The 20897-nt window shown below is 34.3% G+C and overlaps 3 protein-coding genes across 6 annotated transcripts in view; 1 reads left to right on the top strand and 2 right to left on the bottom strand.

Annotated features, from left to right (window-relative positions):
* The window catches only part of LOC149932023 (uncharacterized), a 29066-nt gene extending 11701 nt beyond the window's left edge, over positions 1–17365 (bottom strand). The window contains exons 1-9 of one of the 3 annotated variants that reach the window (XM_090156081.1): positions 17251–17365; positions 10654–10767; positions 9708–9986; positions 9578–9641; positions 7741–7958; positions 4784–5007; positions 4645–4724; positions 2668–2715; positions 2428–2586 (exon numbers count right to left, since the gene is read on the bottom strand). In XM_090156081.1, the coding sequence (XP_090012207.1) occupies positions 2428–2586; positions 2668–2715; positions 4645–4724; positions 4784–5007; positions 7741–7958; positions 9578–9641; positions 9708–9986; positions 10654–10767; positions 17251–17302 (1238 nt within the window). In that variant the 5' untranslated portion in view covers positions 17303–17365. Of the gene's footprint in view, positions 1–2427; positions 2587–2667; positions 2716–4644; positions 4725–4783; positions 5008–7740; positions 7959–9577; positions 9642–9707; positions 9987–10653; positions 10768–10991; positions 11213–17250 lie in introns of those variants that run through there. The other 2 variants (XM_090156080.1, XM_090156079.1) reach the window with 2 other exon arrangements.
* cbc (protein CLP1 homolog) lies at positions 11558–13263 on the bottom strand. The gene has a single exon (XM_090156604.1). It carries the CDS (start codon positions 12917–12919, stop codon positions 11636–11638), a length of 1284 nt encoding a protein of 427 aa, XP_090012730.1. The 5' UTR covers positions 12920–13263; the 3' UTR covers positions 11558–11635.
* Positions 16068–20897, top strand: part of sn (fascin domain-containing protein singed) — a 38988-nt gene continuing 34158 nt past the window's right edge. Inside the window, exon 1 of one of the 2 annotated variants that reach the window (XM_090156085.1) lies at positions 16068–16552. Coding sequence is in view for 1 of the 2 variants with exons in the window: in XM_090156084.1 (XP_090012210.1) it covers positions 18733–18775 (43 nt within the window). In the remaining variant the exon portion in view is untranslated. Of the gene's footprint in view, positions 16553–18629; positions 18776–20897 lie in introns of those variants that run through there. The other variant, XM_090156084.1, reaches the window with a different exon arrangement.

Genomic DNA, 20897 nt, shown 5'->3' on the forward strand with positions numbered 1-20897 from the left:
CTCTGACCAGGGAAGTAACTAGGAACCACCAGCCCACGCAGTGCTTGGTGGGCCCCCGTGGGGGGAGGGGGTCTTTACTTAATTTTTAGGTCCCCAACCAAAATATGTAATTACCAGGGGAAAAGTCAGGGTATTTAAAAATGAGCCTAAAATGTCAGGGAAAGGTTAGGCAATGTTAAGAATTTGTAAATAGTTAGTGAATTTAGTTTAATCTTGACACTTATTTTACTCTAGATCTATGGCAAATTCTGTTATTATTATTTAGATACTTGAAAGATTTTTTAACGTTGAAATAACTTTTGTACTGATTTTGTTGATTAAACTTTTTAACTTCTGATAAATGTAAAGTTAAAAACTGTCTAATTTTGGCCTTAAAAGGTCACGGAAAATAACTTGTATTGTAAGGGAAAACAGTGTGTCAGAATTTATAGCCCGGTGCACCTAGTAACAGCGCCGTTAGTAAATAAAATCGGGAAACCGTAGAGTCTCTTTTGCCGCCAACTTTAGCATAGTCAGAGTAAAAGCTGTTCCTCATTACCATATAAGTATCAGTGGCGCACCCAGGAATATTTTTCGGGGGGCGGGGGGGGGGTAGGGAGAAAAACTAAAGTTAAATATGAAAAAATATTAAATTTTAGAGAGATGGTTAGTGAGTATAAATTATAGAATGGCGATAAAATACGCGAAAAAGTAGATAAGTCCATAATTAAAAGGGATAATATAGCTAAATCCTAAACAAATTTGAAGAAAATTAAAAATTTACTAATAACTCGTACCGATAGGTCTTCGAGCAACGCGAAACTCGGATCAAATAGATCTTCGAGTAATAAACTAAATTAAAAATAAATAAAATAGCCAGAAATTCCAACGGTAGACCGGTTTCGTTCTATTTGGAACTCATCAGTACCGTGCGGGAAATCTGGCTGGCGACTATCAAATCGAAAAGAGAAACTAAGCCTAAACATTAAAAATTTCAAAACGCGTTGCGTATAGCAACGGAAAGCCGAAAAGGGGGGAGTGTGGTGGAGAATAGTATATACGATAAGTTAAGTTAGAAGAAACCACCTATGGACTATGAGAAGGATGATAAAATACGCGAAAAAGTAGATAAGTCCATAATTAAAAGGGATAATATAGCTAAATCCTAAACAAATTTGAAGAAAATTAAAAACTTACTAATAACTCGTACCGATAGGTCTTCGAGCAATTATAGAATGTTTTACTACTTCAACGTTAGAGAGTTGCAAAACCGAAGTCGTTCAAAAATATCTCTAAAAACGCGGAAAATACCAATCTTAGTTGTAAATTGTGACTAGAATCTATCATTTTAAACTTAATTTACAATATTTGAATTTTATAATTTTAAAATAGTTGGGTGCGCCACTGATAAGTATGCTAAAAAAGCATTTTCGTTTATGAAACATCGAGTACTCGGGTCTTTTTTGAGGCCAATTACTCGAATAAGTAATTGGAGAATACTCGTGGATTACAGAGTACCTAAAATTGCATATTCGGGTACCCGATTACTCGAATAAGCTGCTCTCTAAACTTGTCAAGTATTTTGTTTTTTCTATCCTCTTTGCTTCAAAGTTTTTAAAACTTTTTGGGGGGCAATAAACGGAACCTACAAAGTTGTAGAAACTATGGTTCATTTAAATTAAAGGAATATTTTTCAGCATTCAATGTTACTTTATACTCCTTTTAAATTTAGTTTCATAATTACTTGAATAAAACCAGCTCCTAATCAAGTACTCCTCGATAACCCGACTCGTAAAAAATGTTACTCGAGGATTTTTCTTAATTACTTGACTCGAGTACTCGATACTCGATTGCTTAAAACCACAACTCGCACAGCCCTATCTAGAATTCTTATCTTTGACAATAAGTAGTTTTGCTCGTGCTAGATGATCACGATTTAGTTTCCATGGTAACCTTGCAGAAGGATTTTCATAATTTACCGTGCTCTCAGTTAAAATTTAACACGCGGAAGATTCGAAACTGACTCAACTGAGATACTTATGCTGAGTCACACAGCAAAATTTAGTGATTTAAGTGACTAACAATTTTAAAAAAATGATTGAAAAGGTTCTAAAATGCTTTGCCGCTCGAAAACCCACAAGCAGACGAATTTTAAATGCTTAGGCTCCTCCCAAGCGCAGCTGCAGCGACAAAATTAACCGAATTAGTAACTAGCAGGATTTTCCAAAAAATATAATTTTTTTCGAAAAATTCACACGGAGTTCATTTCGGTTTGTATTTTTAAATAGTTTAAAAGATATTTTTTAAATACAAATAATATTAAAACCGCCAAAATCCTAAAAAAGTTATAGATAGTGACTAATATTTGAAAGTAGGAAAAGTTACTCAGCAACAGGCCTGTAATTACCAACTTATAAATTATTTAACTTCTGAAAAGTACTCATTTACTTCTGTAGATCTTTAAGTCGTTCAACTTCCTGTCTGTGTTCTCGATCCATTCGCTCTATTTTCTCTTGAAAATTCAAAGACGTTTTTTGCTTCTCGGTTTCCGACTCCGAGAGTTGTCTTTTCAAATCGTCGCATCTATTTTCCAAGTCTGATTTCACCCTTTAATAAGTTAGTGGAAAAAAACCTTCAAAAATTACAAATGCGATAAAAATTCAAGGACGATTTGGAGCGGAAAATTACCGCGTTTCGGACTCTTTATGAGCGTCTTCCATGTTTTTAATTTGGTTCCTGAAAAACGCACTTTTAATTTTTTCGCGCTTAATGGTTATATTTTGATTTGTCTGACCAAGAACGTATTTATGTCCGCAAGAACATTGCCTCCCACGGCCACGCTTTTATATTTTTCCAAAAACTCGTGAATCAGAACTAAGATATTTTTATTATTGGATGACCCAGGTTATATTATAATATAATTATTACATTATATTTTTCATCAGGGCAAGTGTTAACGAAAAAATACTCAAATAGGCTTAATACGATTTTAAAAGTTGACGCACGACGTCGAAGCGTTTTTGAAATTTTTGAAAACCAGACCTTTAAGCCAAGGATACATAACCAAATTGATTAATAGGTTTTATTGAAGTTTCTATTCGCAAACTATTGTCAGACTAGATAAAAATAGCTAAGCCTTGCTCGGGTTCCCATTGAGGAACCACAAAACACTGTAAAATGATAATCAAATGCAAATATCAAACAAGATGTCACACAATCCCCCCAATGTATTAAATATATTTTAAATATTAAATTTAAATTTGAACAAATTGGCAATCATCTTGTACATTAATTTAACAAACCCAAGAGGAATTTTATCGAAAAAGAATTTTTCGAGTTACCTGGTTTTGGAAATAAAGTAGCGAAACGCGAACACATTAATTTAAATTAATTTTTAGAGAAACCTTTGAGTTACCTGGTTTTGGAATTAAGGTAGCGAATCGCGAACACGTTAACTTAAATTAATTTTTAGAGAAACCTTTGAGTTACCTGGTTTTGGAATTAAGGTAGCGAATCGCGAACACGTTAATTTAAATTGATTTCCAAACAAACCGAATTCTTGGAGTTACGTGGTTTAGGAAATAAATTAGCGAAACGCGAACACATTAATTTAAATTAATTTTGAGAGAAACCTTTGAGTTACCTGGTTTTGGAATTAAGGTAGCGAATCGCGAACACGTTAACTTAAATTGATTTCCAAACAAACAGAGTTTTATTTTGAGTTACCTGGTTTTGGAATTAAGGTAGCGAATCGCGAACACGTTAATTTAAATTGATTTCCAAACAAACCGAATTCTTTGAGTTACGTGGTTTTGGAAATAAATTAGCGAAACGCGAACACATTAATTTAAATTAATTTGAGAGAAACCTTTGAGTTACCTGGTTTTGGAATTAAGGTAGCGAATCGCGAACACGTTAACTTAAATTGATTTCCAAACAAACAGAGTTTTATTTTGAGTTACCTGGTTTTGGAATTAAGATAGCGAGCGTGAACACGTTAATTTAAATTGATTTCCAAACAAACCGAATTCTTTGAGTTACCTAGTTTTGGAAATGAGGTAGCGACACACGAACGATTTTTTTTTAAAGTTAGATGGCGCCTCTATCAATTGGTACGAAATTGAAATATCACAATAGTGCGTACGCCGGTTGTGGTGTCCCGCGAATTGGCCAGAATTAACACTTAAAATTAAAATTTTTAACGCAACCGAAAAAGTAGTTCAGAAATAATCAGTACTAACTAAAAATATAATTTACAACAAAGTCGGTCTTAATTTAAAAAGGTTATGTGCATTTGAAATCTAAAATCGCTAGAAATGAAATCGAAAACAATTACTAAAATGTGCAAATGCCCCACTTCCGGGACACCGATCTCACAAAGGTTAACAATGCCGGCGAGGACATGATATTTGCAATTGTACATTAAAAGTCGCTTGATGACATAGGCCTAAGGAAATGCTTTGGGTATTAGCGTAGCTGATTATTATTATTATTAACTAATACAAACAAATCCCCTAGGATTGTGTGTAAAAAGGGTAATAATTATGTGCCCTAAAATATACTCAACCAAGAGATGGCGTAGCGATAGCTTTCGAGCGAATTGCCTCGTTTCATCGTTCTTAGTAACCTAAATACGTTCTCGGTGTAAAAAGATCAGGGTCCTACTTGTAAAACTGCTCAACCGACTTGATTTCATCTTCGTGTCTTACGCGAAGCGATTCGTAGTCTTTGCTTGATATCGCCGACTGTGAAAATAGGGCATTTCATTTAGCTTTGAAAGATTATTTGATAGGGGAAAATGTACCGTCTCGTGATGTACTGCATTGGGTCGGGCCGTGCTAATCGGTGACGGGTCAGCTGGTCTGGTGGAGGACGGTCTTTTGGGACTTGGGACGTCTCTTTCGGGGATGAGAGCCGGGTCAGTGGGTGCCGTGGCGGGTCTACCATTCTCTTTCCGGTTATTTTTCAAGTCCATCCAGTCGAAACTGGCTTTTATTTTGTTCTGTTCGGCTGGTTTTTCGCTTTCTCCTGTTACAAAGAAAGTGACAGAATTTCATTTCTTTTTAAAAATGATATCTTATGAGATAATTATTTTATTCCGATAAAATTTTATTTGTAAAGAAAATCTTTCCTTTTAAATTTTTTTTGATAAAATGCTTTTATTTTTTGAGAAAACGGATTTTTATCGATAAAATGTTTTTACATTTTTGAGAAAACGTATTTTTCAATAAAATGTTTTTATTTTTTTTATGAAACGGATTTTTTTGGATAAAATGTTTTTTTTTGAGAAAACGTATTTTTCAATAAAATGTTTTTATTTTTTTTATGAAACGGATTTTTTTGGATAAATTTTTTTTTTGAGAAAACGGATTTTTATCGATAAAATGTTTTTACATTTTTGAGAAAGCATATTTTTCAATAAAATGTTTTTATTTTTTATGAAACGAATTTTTTGGATAAAATGTTTTTATTTTTTGAGAAAACGGATTTTTATCGATAAAATGTTTTTACATTTTTGAGAAAACGTATTTTTCAATAAAATGTTTTTATTTTTTTATGAAACGGATTTTTTTGGATAAAATGTTTTTATTTTTTGAGAAAACGGATTTTTATCGATAAAATGCTTTTTTTTGAGAAAACGTGTTTTTCAATAAAATGTTTTTTTTTTATGAAACGGATTTTTTTGGATAAAATGTTTTTATTTTTTGAGAACGGATTTTTTCGATAAAATGCTTTTTTTGAGAAAACGGATTTTTCTATAAAATGTTTTTATTTTTTTATGAAACGGATTTTTTTGGATAAAATGTTTTTATTTTTTGAGAAAACGGATTTTTATCGATAAAATGCTTTTTTTTTGAGAAAACGTGTTTTTCAATCAAATGTTTTTTGGAGAAAACGTAATTTTTCGATAAAATGTTTTTATTGAGAAAACGTAATTTTTCGATAAAATGTTTTTTATTGAGAAAACGTAATTTTTCGATAAAATGTTTTTTATTGAGAAAACGGATTTTTTTGATAAAATGTTTTGTTTTTTCGAGAAAACGGATTTTTTTGATAAAATGTTTTGTTTTTTCGAGAAAACGGATTTTTTTGATAAAATGTTTTGTTTTTTCGAGAAAACGGATTTTTTTGATAAAATGTTTTGTTTTTTCGAGAAAACGGATTTTTTTGATAAAATGTTTTGTTTTTTCGAGAAAACGGATTTTTTTGATAAAATGTTTTGTTTTTTCGAGAAAACGGATTTTTTTGATAAAATGTTTTGTTTTTTCGAGAAAACGGATTTTTTTGATAAAATATTTTTTTTAAAAGATTTTATCGATCAAATATGTTGAGCTTTATTGAAAAAACGATTTTATCGATCAAATGTTTTATTGGTTTTATAATAATCAGCTAAAAATATTTTGGGTTTTTTGAGCAAACGATTTTTTCGATAAAATATTTTGGGATTTTGAGCAAACAACTCCGATAAAATATTTTGGGTTTTTGAGCAAACGACTATTCGATAAAATATTTTGGGTTTTTTGAGCAAACGATTTTTTCGATAAAATATTTTGGGTTTTTGAGCAAACGACTATTCGATAAAATATTTTGGGTTTTTGAGCAAACGATTTTTTCGATAAAATATTTTGGGTTTTTTGAGCAAATGATTTTTTCGATAAAATATTTTGGGTTTTTTGAGCAAATGATTTTTTCGAAAAAATATCTTGGGTTTTTGAGCAAACGACTATTCGATAAAATATTTTGGGTTTTTTGAGCAAACGATTTTTTCGATAAAATATTTTGGGTTTTTTGAGCAAACGATTTTTTCGAAAAAATATCTTGGGTTTTTGAGCAAACGACTATTCGATAAAATATTTTGGGTTTTTTGAGAAAACGATTTTTTCGATAAGACATTTTGGGTTTTTTGAGCAAACGATTTTTTCGATAAAATATTTTGGGTTTTTTGAGCAAATGATTTTTTCGAAAAAATATCTTGGGTTTTTGAGCAAACGACTATTCGATAAAATATTTTGGGTTTTTTGAGCAAACGATTTTTTCGAAAAAATATCTTGGGTTTTTGAGCAAACGACTATTCGATAAAATATTTTGGGTTTTTTGAGAAAACGATTTTTTCGATAAGACATTTTGGGTTTTTTGAGCAAACGATTTTTTCGATAAAATATTTTGGGTTTTTTGAGCAAATGATTTTTTCGAAAAAATATCTTGGGTTTTTGAGCAAACGACTATTCGATAAAATATTTTGGGTTTTTTGAGCAAACGATTTTTTCGATAAAATATTTTGGGTTTTTTGAGCAAACGATTTTTTCGAAAAAATATCTTGGGTTTTTGAGCAAACGACTATTCGATAAAATATTTTGGGTTTTTTGAGAAAACGATTTTTTCGATAAGACATTTTGGGTTTTTTGAGCAAACGATTTTTTCGATAAAATATTTTGGGTTTTTTGAGCAAATGATTTTTTCGAAAAAATATCTTGGGTTTTTGAGCAAACGACTATTCGATAAAATATTTTGGGTTTTTGAGCAAATGATTTTTTCGAAAAAATATTTTGGGTTTATTGAGAAAACGATTTTTTCGATAAAATATCTTGGGTTTTTTGAAAAAAACGATTTTTTCGATAAAATATTTTGGGTTTTTTGAGCAAACGATTTTTTCGATAAAATATTTTGGAATTTTTGAAAAAACGATTTTTTCAAGGAATTGTTTTATGGTTTTTTTTTTGAGAAAACGATTAGATTTTTTCGAGAAAATGAACAACAAACCTCCATCGAGCCAATCTAATTGCTTGTTTCGCTTCTCCGGCGTTTTAATTTCGGTCGGTCTGTCCCTTTTCGGGCTGTGTGAGTCTCCCAACCAATCCAAGCCGCTGGCCGCCGCTCTCCCTCCGCCATTTTGATCCCGCGTCGAATTTCTCGGACTTTGTTTCGTCGGTTCGTCCAACGTGAAGGGCACTTGATTGTCATTTTTCTCCAAAGCGGCTCTGATAATAATTATTATTATTTAATGTAAATCCCGTAATTTTGCCTATTTTTTTCCCTACCGCGCCTGTATAAGTGTAGCTAGGGTGGATTGCGGGTTAAGTAACATTACGGGCATTGCTCCGAGGTGCAAAATTCCAGGTGGACAATAGTATGGAAAATAGTGGAAAATTCCAACCTGGACAAAAGTGAATTTAGTGGCTAATCTGGACAAAAGTGGCCAATAAATATTTTTACCTCAGAAAATTTTAAAATAATAATAAAAAATATTTTAACCCAGAAATTTCAGATTTGGGCTATTTAAGGAAAATATACAGGGTTTTTCAAAAGGTTATGCAAAAATTTGAAGGAGTTGTAGGGGGTGAGTTGAGAAGTATGCCTGTTTCTTTCCCCATTTTCCTACGATGAGTTAAAAGAGCGCCAGAGATCTTCTAAGTAAGGCCTACTAGCCCCTGGAAGTAGGCCGCAACAAGCGCAAAACCAAGCAGCAGGGAAACGCGAACATTAAGGTTTGGGTTCGTGTGATAGGTGAAAAAGGAATTTGTAAACAAAAGGAGGTAACCCGCGTAAAAAAGTAAACTTGAACAGTATTTAAAGTCCCTGCTGCTTGGTTTGGCGCTTGTTGCATAAATTATTCATGTCTTGTTCAACTTGTTAAAATGTTCCACGTGCCCTTTAATATTTTAGCGTAAAAGGCTCGTGCGTTTTTTTATATTTCAGGGAGCAAGCGCGAAATCGTTCGAGCTCGTTTACGCTAAAATAGGTGGTTTTTTTTTCGCTTGTCCGGGGACAAAAAGTGTAAAGTTTTTACCCTAAAACGTTTTATTCGCCTGTTCTCGGGGTAAGATTTACCCTGTCCCGAATTTTGTTCGCTTGTTCCGGAGTATTAGGGTTACACTTTTTACTCCTCCTCGAAAGGAGGTCTAGAGGGAGTAATCTAGTTTTGTCGTCTGCTTAAATTTCGTTTCACGAAAATATTATGGGAAACTTTTTATAAATAACCTTTAACCTTTAACTACTCCCTTTCTACTCCAACTCGTTTTTTTCGTCAAGACAGAATTGTAGTAAAATGACGTCATATGGCTACACTTTTTAACCTGCTCAAAAAACCCAGAACAGGCGAAAAAAAACCACCTATTATCAAGACACGCGTGGAACTTTTTAACAAGTTGAATAAGACATAAATAGAGTTTATGCTAGCATGGATTAAATAACCTGTAAGGTTATTTAATCCATGATGCTAGCGTCTATTCCAGCCGCTAGTAGGCCACACTTTGAAGCTTTCTGGCGCTCTTTAAACTCATCGTAGGAAAATGGGACAAAAACAGGCATTCTTATCAAATCACCCCCTACAACTCCTTCAAATTTTTGCATAACCTTTTGAAACACCCTGTATATCCATAGGAATGGTCAGATTCTGATTAACATTAAAATAGTCTCTTATATTTTTGGAATAATTAATTCGAAAATTGAAAGTTCAGTGTAAACTAAGACATTTTTACAATAAACTTCTTAAACATTTATTTAAGCTATGAAATGCAATTTTTCTTTATTAGCCACTATTTGCCAATTTTAGGAACACTGATTACGGGGGTATGATAATGAAGAAAGGGTTAGTTACCTGCGCCTTCGAGGCTGTTCTGTCGGGTTCGTCGAAGAAAGTTTGAAACTTCCGAAATCAGCATCTAATTAATTTGAAAAGAAATAGCATTTAGATGGTGGTTTTTTTGAACGATATTATGACTTAATACCATTCTTTTTGTATTTATCGCTTAGAACGAATTCTTTATCTGGTACCGTAGGTTTTATTTCTTTTTTCTCGTTTTCTCCGCCGAACAATGAGCTCATGAACGACGACTTATTCGTAGCCACAGATCGCGTTGGCTCCGGTTGACTTTTAGGGGCCGATTTGGGGGCTTCATCGAAACCGAGTCCTCCCAGAATGTCATCGGCCCCGAAATCCAGATCCGCCGTCGGTTTCCGCCTCATTCTCCTTTCGGGAGGTTTTTCCTGCGATTCCAAATTCTCTGCTTTTCGAGCGGTTTTAGAATCGTTTTGTTGTAATAATTTTAATGGGAAAATAATTTTATCGAGGGGTCGGACATTCAAAGAATTTCCGTACACTTTCCAAGAAATCCGAAATCTAGCCTGGATTTCTTTAATATTGTTTTAAAATCTCGAAATCCGGCAAGAAATCCAGAAATCCGATGCGAAATCTCGTAATACGGCCAGAAATAAAAGAAATACGACGGGAAATCTCGAAATCTGGCAAAAATCCCGAAACCCAATGATAAACCTCGAAATCCGCCAAGAAATCGCGAAATCCCTAAATCCGGCAAGATATCCTGAAATCCAAATTTCGAAGTCTGACCAAAAAATCCCGAAATCCGACGAGAAATCTGGCAAAAAAATCCCGAAACCCGATGTTAAATCTCGAAATCCACCAAGAAATCCAGAAATCCGACAGGAAATCCCGAAATCCGATGCGAAATCGAGAAATTGCAAAATCTATAAATCCGCCTAGAAATCGAGAAATCTCTAAATTCAACGAGAAATCGCAAAATTTGACGATAAATCCCGAAATCCCTGACCAAAGTTAAGAAATCAGAAATCCGACAAGAAATCTTGAAATACAGCGTGAAATCCCATACACATTTTTGGAGAATGTCCGACCCCTCAAATTTTATTTAAACCTACTTGGAATTGGTTGGTCTTTTTTCAGAACGGGAGAAGATTTCTTATCTGTTTTCTTGGTATTTTTATCTTCGTCGTCCGAAAGTAATCCAGCTAAGGGGTCGTCTTCGTCATATTCTAATTAAATAAATACATTTTTGATGCGGAACAAATACGGAGTAAGCCTATTTACGAAGAAATTAGAATTTTATTTTAAAAAATACTAAATTATCTGGTGAAGTGTTTACGATTTTTCTGAGAAATTAATTCAAAATTGGTGCAATAAAATAAATTTGCATTTTATTGAGGTTGTAAGCGGTTACAAAGTAAAACGGAAAACCATAAAGTGTTCCTTTATTTACCCGTTTTTGATTTATTCGTCTGGAAAGTGGCGCGTTTATTAGATGCCGAGGAAAATGAGTCGCTTCTTTTAGGGATGGGTTTTTTCTTAGTTTTCGTATCTCCTAACCCGAATAAATCGTCGTCTAAATCGTCCAGATCATCCGGAAGGTCTAAATCGCTGTCCATAATTCATTTAAATTTACATTATTACGGCCAAAATAAAGCGTCTTTTAATAACAAACGCCATTTTTACGCGAATAACGGGACTTAAATGTTCTAACATATAACTAGATGGCAGTAGTGCATCGTTAAGCAAGAATAAGTCGGTACCTTAGTTACAAAAACAAATAAATCTCTGTTATTCAGTATTTCTTTTTTTAATCGTTTTTCGAAAGATAATTTTGTTATTTTCTATTAAAAATATTTAATACAGTTTAAGGTTAAATTTTTAACCAGTTTAAAAAAAGTATTATGCAGTATATACTATTATATTAATATTTTTTTAATTTAATATTTGAGATACCTGCTTTTGGAACTAAGTTAGCGCATTTTTTCAAGTGTTTTCCCCAATGTACAAACATACAATTTATGATAGATAACATCTTTCAAACCAGTGAAATAAATTTATTTACAATGTTATGAGGTACAAAATACATCAACAAAATTAATGGGAATCCATAAACTGTACATCATTAAGAAGTAAAACTGTTTTAGGTAACGGTCGTGGTTGAGGTGAGAGTATAGTTAACATTTGTCTTTCCATGTCAGCACCCGTCACGCAAACGAAACCAGCAAGATTACTTTGGATAATATCTTCTTCTTCACTAGCTGCAAAGCTAACACTCAACACGTGATGGAGTAAATTGCCTCCAACTTGAACGGGAACAAGTTTTGTAAAGTTATCTTCGGAGCGCATACCCAATGGCAAACACGAATCTGGCAAAACCGGAGCACCAATTTTAAAGACTTTGATATCTGAATAGCGAACGTCGAACGAATGTGGATACAGAGGAGTTTTCAAGCCGTAGAAATAGTCTCTAACTCTAAGATCTCGACTCATGGCTCTGGATGATTTGCTTCTCTCAACAACACCTCCTGACTTTGGCGTGAACAAAACTTTGACAAAGGAAGGCATATCTCTGACAAGCTCATTATACAGACGCTCTTGGTCTAGGACCAGAATAACATCCACTTCAAACGCTAAGGCAGCGTGTGTTATTGCCTTATAGCCTTCTCCTTTAACCCAGCCACACGTATTAATGAATACTCCACTAAAACTGGCTTTTCGATAATTTTCAGCTCTGGTGTTGATGATTTCAGCTAGTCTCGATACGAGTAGATTATAAAGAGTAATGTTATCCCCGGGTGATTTGTGCCCAAAGTGATAAACAAGAGGCGCCTGCTGCGAGAAACCTTCTTCAACATCCGCGGGTCTTTCTACCAGGACAGCTCCAATGGTCCCTGGAACAGAAATATGACCTTGTCCCACATCCAAGTCAACGTATATTGGTCTTCTACCCTGTCTAACAGCGTAGTTGAGAAGAATTTTGCACAGTGTACTTTTGCCAACATCCATTGGACCCACTATCATCACAACTGGGCCTTTTGATTCTTCCTCTTCAGCTTTCTGTCTCATTTGTTCCAGAGCTGCGTGTGTGTTGACGTAGAACAACATTGGTGTTTCTCTAGCAACGTAGGCTACTTCTGATTGTCCTCCTAGTTCTAGGGTACATCCGTGCCATGTAAAAACGGCAATTTTCGAGCCCGAACCAAAAACATACTTTTTATGTTTAACAATTTCGGAGCCAAAGTTTTCTGCCATTCCAGACTTGAGCTCCAATGTGACTTTTTCCTTCTTATCAACTTCAAATCTAAGTTCTGACTCTGGATCTAGTTTGAATTCTTTAACGTTCTCGTCTGTTGTACCTTCTTTAAATTCTTCACTCATTTTCTGTTAATTTATACTTAATTTAAAACAAAAACCGCAATTTATCCTACGAAAAAATCTTAGTTCTTGAATTTGCGAAATAAATAGCAGACGACTTTAATAAAATGCAATATTTTTTTTATTTTGGTACATCGAAATACATCCAGATGGCGGTTGTGCTCCAAAACGGTTTCTTTAATATTTTCCCCATTCTTTTTGAAAACCTAAAAACGAATCTGCGATAGTAAGGCAAGTAAACCAAATCATACGAATTTTTAAGAAATTTCTTTAAATGCGTGACTACAATTATCTTCAGACGAAATATATTGAAAGGGAGTACTATAATTTTCCCAAACACAGTTATTTTATAAATTGGCGGGAGGATCTAGAACTTCACGGTTGTATTAGTTTGGAAAAATTTCTTTTTTCACTTCGAGTTGAAACTCGAGATAAATTAAATTTTTTTCCATCACGAACAACACTGTGAAAAGAAATCTTTTGACGGTTATGGTTCATTTTTACCAATAAGGTGGAATCGCGTTTTTTTGGTGACGGTCTACTAGTTTTCTCGACACCCGCCCACATTTTATATTATCTACAAAAGTTTCCCCGACTCCACGGATCTTTTGTTTTCAAGGTCTTCGTATTTTTAGGACATCTTTTAAACACGACGAAATTTTTGACAGTTTGATTTTTGAAAAGGCACACATCATTATTTCGTTGTAAAAATTTAGATTTTCTACAGAAACTAGGTTATAGCCTACTCTAAACCGTTTTAGTCTCGGGAGATCTAATTACCATTTAAAGTGAACCCATAATTAACGTAACACAATAAGTAACAAATTGGATATTTCTTATGATAATACTCATAAGTATGACACGTCGGTAATTTTTTGCGTCAACCGTTTTTCATTGTGACACAAAATAATTACGCTACGCGGTACCGACTTCCTGAACTTGACTGCGCTCGGTTGTTGACAATGCGACGCCAAGGGTTAGTTAAATTTGAAAGGAAAATAAAAAATTACTGGAGACGATAAATCAAACATAAGAAACGCGAAAATTCTAATTTGACATAAGAAATGCGAAATGGATAATTAGACATAAGAAATGCGAAAAGGCTAATTTGACATAAGAAACGCGAAAAGGCTAATTAGACCTAAGAATCCCGAAAAAGCTAATTAAACATAAGAAACGCGAAAAGGCTAATTTGACATAAGAAACGCTAAAAGGCTAATTTGACTTAATAAACGTGAAAAGGCTAATTGGACACAAGAAACGCGTAAAGGCTAATTAGACATAACAAACGCGTAAAGGCTAATTTGACATAAGAAATGCGAAAAGGATAATTAGACATAAGAAATGGGAAAAGGCTAATTTGATATAAGAAATGCGAAAAGGATAATTAGACATAAGAAACGCTAAAAGGCTAATTAGACCTAAGGAACGCGAAAAGGCTAATTGGACACAAGAAACGCGTAAAGGCTAATTAGACATAACCAACGCGTAAAGGCTAATTTGACCTAAGAATCCCGAAAAAGCTAATTAAACATAAGAAACGCAAAAAGGCTAATTTGACATAAGAAACGCTAAAAGGCTAATTTGACCTAATAAACGTGAAAAGGCTAATTGGACACAAGAAACGCATAAAGGCTAATTAGACATAACAAACGCGTAAAGGCTAATTTGACATAAGAAATGCGAAAAGGATAATTAGACATAAGAAATGGGAAAAGGCTAATTTGACATAAGAAATGCGAAAAGGATAATTAGACATAAGAAACGCTAAAAGGCTAATTAGACCTAAGGAACGCGAAAAGGCTAATTGGACACAAGAAACGCGTAAAGGCTAATTAGACATAACAAACGCGTAAAGGCTAATTTGACATAAGAAATGCGAAAAGGATAATTAGACATAAAAAATGCGAAAAGGCTAATTTGACATAAGAAATGCGAAAAGGATAATTAGACATAAGAAACGCTAAAAGGATAATTATACATAAGGATCGCGAAAAGGTTAATTAGACATAAGGATCGCGAAAAGGATAATTATATATAAGAAACGCGAAAAGGGTAATTATACATAAGGATCACGAAAAGATTAATTAGACATAAGAAACGCGAAAAGGATAATAATAAATAAGAAACGCGGAAAGGATAATTAGACATAACACACGCGAAAAGCCTAATTATGCGTAAGAAACCAGAAAAGCCTAATTAGACGTAAGAAACGCGAAAATAAACTAGGAAAGGCTAATTAGACACAAGAAACGCGAAAGGCTACTTAGACACAAGAAACTCGAAAGGCTACTTAGACACAATAAACCCTAAAAGGCTACTTAGACACAAGAAACTCGAAAGGCTACTTAGACACAATAAACTATAAAAGGCTACTTAGACACAAGAAACTCGAAAGGCTACTTAGACACAATAAATCCTAAAAGGCTAATTAGACACAAGAAACCAGAAAGAGTAGTTACACTTAAGATATGTGAAAAGGCTAATCAGACATAAGAAATCAGAAAAGGCTAATTAGACATAAGAAACCAGATAAGGCTAATTACAGATAAGAAACGGCAACTTAATTTTCGGATTATGGACTTGCTAATCGTAATTTACCTACGGCGCTGAAGGTGGTAGTAAGAACAAAAGCTACAAGTAATAAAGGCCGATTTTTGAGAGGGAAAATAACCTTTATTGGAATTTAAATTTATAATTTTATCTTAATTCTAATAAAGTTTAAATTTCGCGTACTAAAAAGGCTAAAAATCAAATTCTTACATTTTTCAAGACCTATTTCAAACGATTATCTGTTCTTCCGCTGCAGTCCAACGGTAGTCATACTTACATTACTAGCATTATGTTACTTATGATAAAGCTAAATGCAGACTCCTCAAAAAATTAATCTGAAATTTATTTTTGGTCGAAAATTATTGTTCATTAAGTTCGGAATGTTTTTGGCCGATTTACATTTCCTTTAAAATTGATAATAAATGTTATTGTATGGGACGACATAGTGGTAATCGCAAAACTGCATCAAATTGGCTCGCCATTAAAAAAAGGTGGATTGGTCCGTGAATATCGGTTTCCTCTTTTGAAAGAACAGAAGAGAGATTGGTTTTGCGATCATTCAAGTATGCAAGTTTAGGCGTCTATTGTTTCGATGGAGTTCATTGCCTGATCGTGGTATTATTCACGTTACTCACGTAAAAGAAACGTTCTAACGCGGAAGTTAACCAATTTCCCTTATTTGTGGAAACCACCAAAAGATGGGGTCATAGTTCAAAGCAACTGATTTCATCGAAGCGATAATATTAAAATATTACTCTTCTTAATAATCAACTATTTAGCTAGAACTAATACAAAACGGCGAAACATATCTTGCATTGTTATAAAAAAAATATAAGCCACGATTTAGAAGAATAATAATAATCCGGAAGGCGGCTTTTTCATTGGTGAAAATCCGGTCACGTGATTATTTTTCTCGCTCTTCGAACCGAAGCAGAGAGCGAGAACCGAGAGGGCAGACAGACGACGCGTTTCCGCGGTGACCGCTGGGTTTCCTCTCACTTTCTCCGTCGAAATTCTCGTTTCCCGCTGTCAAAGTTTAACGTAACGACCCGATTTACACCGGTATATCGCTCGACTGAGCCGGTAAGTCTTAACTTTTCGTTTAAAATTAATCTAGTTATCGATTAGCGACAATGTTACCGCGAAAGAGACGAGACGCGATAGCTAGCTTCAGTTGTTAGGCCTAACTCCGAAGCCTACTGTCATTTTTCAGAGGCGGCGTTCTCTCTCTTTCATTCACCTACTTTGTCCGTCAGAGGTTCGGGGAAGTCCTTAAATTGTTTTTTTTCCTCAATTTTTTTTACCTCGAAATTATAAGCTTTCACCCGATTTGGTATTCAAATCTGTACAGGACGAGGAAAGGGTACTCCTTTTAATATAAACTGTTTCGGCGGGAGGTACTTCACTATGTAGGTCGTAGGCAATTTGCGAATAAATAAGGCAAAACGCGCTCGAGCGGTATTTGGTTTCGTTACCATTACGGTTATATTATCCGTCCAAAATATCAATTTTGCCGAATAAAGCGTGCCATTTTGATTAGATTACGGATTTGGTTTGTCATATCGCACTCGTAAATGATACTTATAGGTAAATTTGTTTTTACGACCTTGTCCTCCATTTTGGACATGCGGTCACCTTCCTACGATTGATATCTGATATGAATGATAACCCTCAGTTTTGCCACGAAAACAATGATTCGTGAGATTTAAATAACTTATTATTCAATTGAATTGGGTTTGTTCTAGGTTACAGTTTTCGCGATAATTAAATCGTTTATTTACCTTCATTTCTGTACCTCGCGTGAAATTGCTTATTTTGGGGAAATATCTTCATTTACACAACCGTTTAACGTGAAATGTTTAAAGCAAGTCGGAATGTGTACGTAAAAATAAACTTGTGTTAGGCTTAGCTTCTTGGGATGTTTTAAATCTAGCTGGCGCAAAATTCCTGAACATCCTAAGCCACTTTCAAATGTTCAAATACCTGTGAAAAAAATATTCGAGTGTATCGTAGCAGTCAAGTTTAAAAAAAAAACAGAAAACATTTTCGCCCTGAATATCAACATTCGTTGCTTTTGACGGTCCCCCTCCGCTAGAGGGGGTAAAATAGCGCACTTTTTTTGACGGCTTCCATTTCCATTCACGTGTCCAAGTAGCCGTTTCGGGGTTTTTTTTTTATTTTTTCGGGCGGATCTGCGCGTCGACGTAATAGTATTTGGGATGCTGATCTTGAAAATCCCCATTGCTGGTTGCACACGCGCGATTTTGCTAAACCCACCCCCGATACCCCGAGAGAGAGAGAGAGAGAGAACTAAGAAAACTGCCAATGCCCAAAAAGTAGGGGGAAAATCCTTAGCTTTGGTTACGCATCCTTTAGCATGGGGGTCATATATTTCTTCTTCTGTTATCTATCCCCCCCCCCGTTTCTACCCCCTTACGCATCTGATCTGATCTCCTGGAAAGAGAGACATACAGAGAGGGGGGGGGTGAGTTTGGAAGGAACCAGGGCATGCTACTCGAAATTCCATTTTGGGGCTATTCGCAATTACCGTACGCGCGCACGCCAAGTTTCGGTATAATATATTTTTTACGTCGCGTACGTCCAATTTGACTGACTTTATAATTCTTTAATTAACGAAAAAATGCCCCTCCCATTTAGTTGTATATATCCTCTTTCTTATTATTTGTTATATCGTGGCAGACCTAGATTGAAGACCATGATTTCGTTTTTTTTTAAAATAATATCCCTCCCGACCAGTTATTAATTGAACGCCCAACGCTGTAAAGGGGGGGGGAGGCAGACCTTGATTTTTTTGTTTGTTGTTGCGAGCGTTACGGTTTCGTATTAGTTATTTTAATTTCTATTTTTCAGCAGAGAGAAGATCAGTTTGCCCTTTCCCCCGACTAAGGGACAACCCCCCCTTGTTTTAACGTAATATCGGTTTGAAATCTAGCCCCCCCCCCGGTTACAAGTTCCCTCATCGTTTTGAATGTTTTTATGGCAACAGGGAAAGCGAGTATCGAAAATCTTTCAGGCGAATATCTCCGCTATAAAACTCTAGTGGCGGCTCTTCACTTTTGTCATAGTTGGGCTGGTACCCGATCTAACGAGAGCTCTTTTTAAGAATCTCCATTTTCGAGAGTTTGTAAAGAATATCTTCGTTTTTTAGTTAGATATTACCGAGTTTTGTTTGTTTAGAGCCTAAGCTAGTGCTTTTCTTTGGATTAACTTTTTCGATTCGTCGTTATTTTCCAAGATAAATAATGCCTCCAGTTTTATCTTCCATGAATTATAGGATGTTTTTGGGTACGTTTTTATAATTGTCTTATTGTTTTTAAATATAAAATAAGCGCTACTTTAGATTTTAATATATTCGATTGAATTGGAATTTATCCCGCATTTCGTGGACTTTGCCGAAAATGATAAAATCTGGATTATTATAAATTGAGTGTAGTTGATAACTTGACAATTCCGCATAGACCAGACTGAGCGAGTAAGGGATTATACTACACAGCTTAGTCATATTTTCTATTGGTTTTGGACATAATTATTGATCTGTTGATATTATAATTATTATTTAATTTCAATTCTGTACAAAACTTTGCTATAGAAATTTTTAAAGCTCCATAGAGAATTGGATACTTTGTAGAGATCGATAGAGAATTGGATACTTCGTAGAGATCGATAGAGAATTGGGTACTTTGTAGAGATCGATAGAGAATTGGATACTTTGTAGAGATCGATAGAGAATTGGATACTTTGTAGAGATCGATAGAGAATTGGGTACTTTACCGAGATCGATAGAGAATTGGGTACTTTACCGAGATTGATAGAGAATTTGATACTTTACCGAGATTGATAGATAATTGGATACTTTACCGAGATTGATAGATAATTGGATACTTTACCGAGATTGATAGATAATTGGATACTTTACCGAGATTGATAGATAATTGGTTATTTTTTAGAGATTGATAGACAATTGGATACTTTATAGAGATTGATAGACAATTGGATACTTTATAGAGATTGATAGAGAATTGGATACTTTATAGAGATTGATAGAGAATTGGATACGTTATAGAGATTGATAGAGAATTGGATACGTTATAGAGATTGATAGAGAATTGGATACTTTATAGAGATTGATAGAGAATTGGATACTTTATAGAGATTGATAGAGAATTGGATACTTAAGAGTTATAGAGAATTGGATACTTAAAAGAGTTATAGAGAATTGGATACTTAAAAGAGTTATAGAGAATTGGATACTTAAAAGAGTTATAGAGAATTGGATACTTAAAAGAGTTATAGAGAATTGGATACTTAAAAGAGTTATAGAGAATTGGATACGTTATAGAGAGTTATAGAGAATTGGATACGTTATAGAGAGTTATAGAGAATTGGATACTTTATAGAGAATTGGATACTTTATAGAGAATTGGATACTTTATAGAGCTAGGTATTGATATAGAGCTAGGTATTGATATAGAGCTAGGTATTGATATAGAGCTAGGTATTGATATAGAGCTAGGTATTGATATAGAGCTAGGTATTGATATAGAGCTAGGTATTGATATAGAGCTAGGTATTGATATAGAGCTAGGTATTGATATAGAGCTAGGTATTGATATAGAGCTAGGTATTGATATAGAGCTAGGTATTGATATAGAGCTAGGTATTGATATAGAGCTAGGTATTGATATAGAGCTAGGTATTGATATAGAGCTAGGTATTGATATAGAGCTAGGTATTGATATAGAGCTAGGTATTGATATAGAGCTAGGTATTGATATAGAGCTAGGTATTGATATAGAGCTAGGTATTGATATAGAGCTAGGTATTGATATAGAGCTAGGTATTGATATAGAGCTAGGTATTGATATAGAGCTAGGTATTGATATAGAGCTAGGTATTGATATAGAGCTAGGTATTGATATAGAGCTAGGTATTGATATAGAGCTAGGTATTGATATAGAGCTAGGTATTGATATAGAGCTAGGTATTGATATAGAGCTAGGTATTGATATAGAGCTAGGTATTGATATAGAGCTAGGTATTGATATAGAGCTAGGTATTGATATAGAGCTAGGTATTGATATAGAGCTAGGTATTGATATAGAGCTAGGTATTGATATAGAGCTAGGTATTGATATAGAGCTAGGTATTGATATAGAGCTAGGTATTGATATAGAGCTAGGTATTGATATAGAGCTAGGTATTGATATAGAGCTAGGTATTGATATAGAGCTAGGTATTGATATAGAGCTAGGTATTGATATAGAGCTAGGTATTGATATAGAGCTAGGTATTGATATAGAGCTAGGTATTGATATAGAGCTAGGTATTGATATAGAGCTAGGTATTGATATAGAGCTAGGTATTGATATAGAGCTAGGTATTGATATAGAGCTAGGTATTGATATAG

The sequence above is a fragment of the Leiobunum rupestre genome, chromosome 8 (assembly GCF_980474605.1).
Source record: "Leiobunum rupestre chromosome 8, qqLeiRupe1.1.hap1, whole genome shotgun sequence".
Lineage (NCBI taxonomy): Eukaryota > Metazoa > Arthropoda > Arachnida > Opiliones > Sclerosomatidae > Leiobunum > Leiobunum rupestre.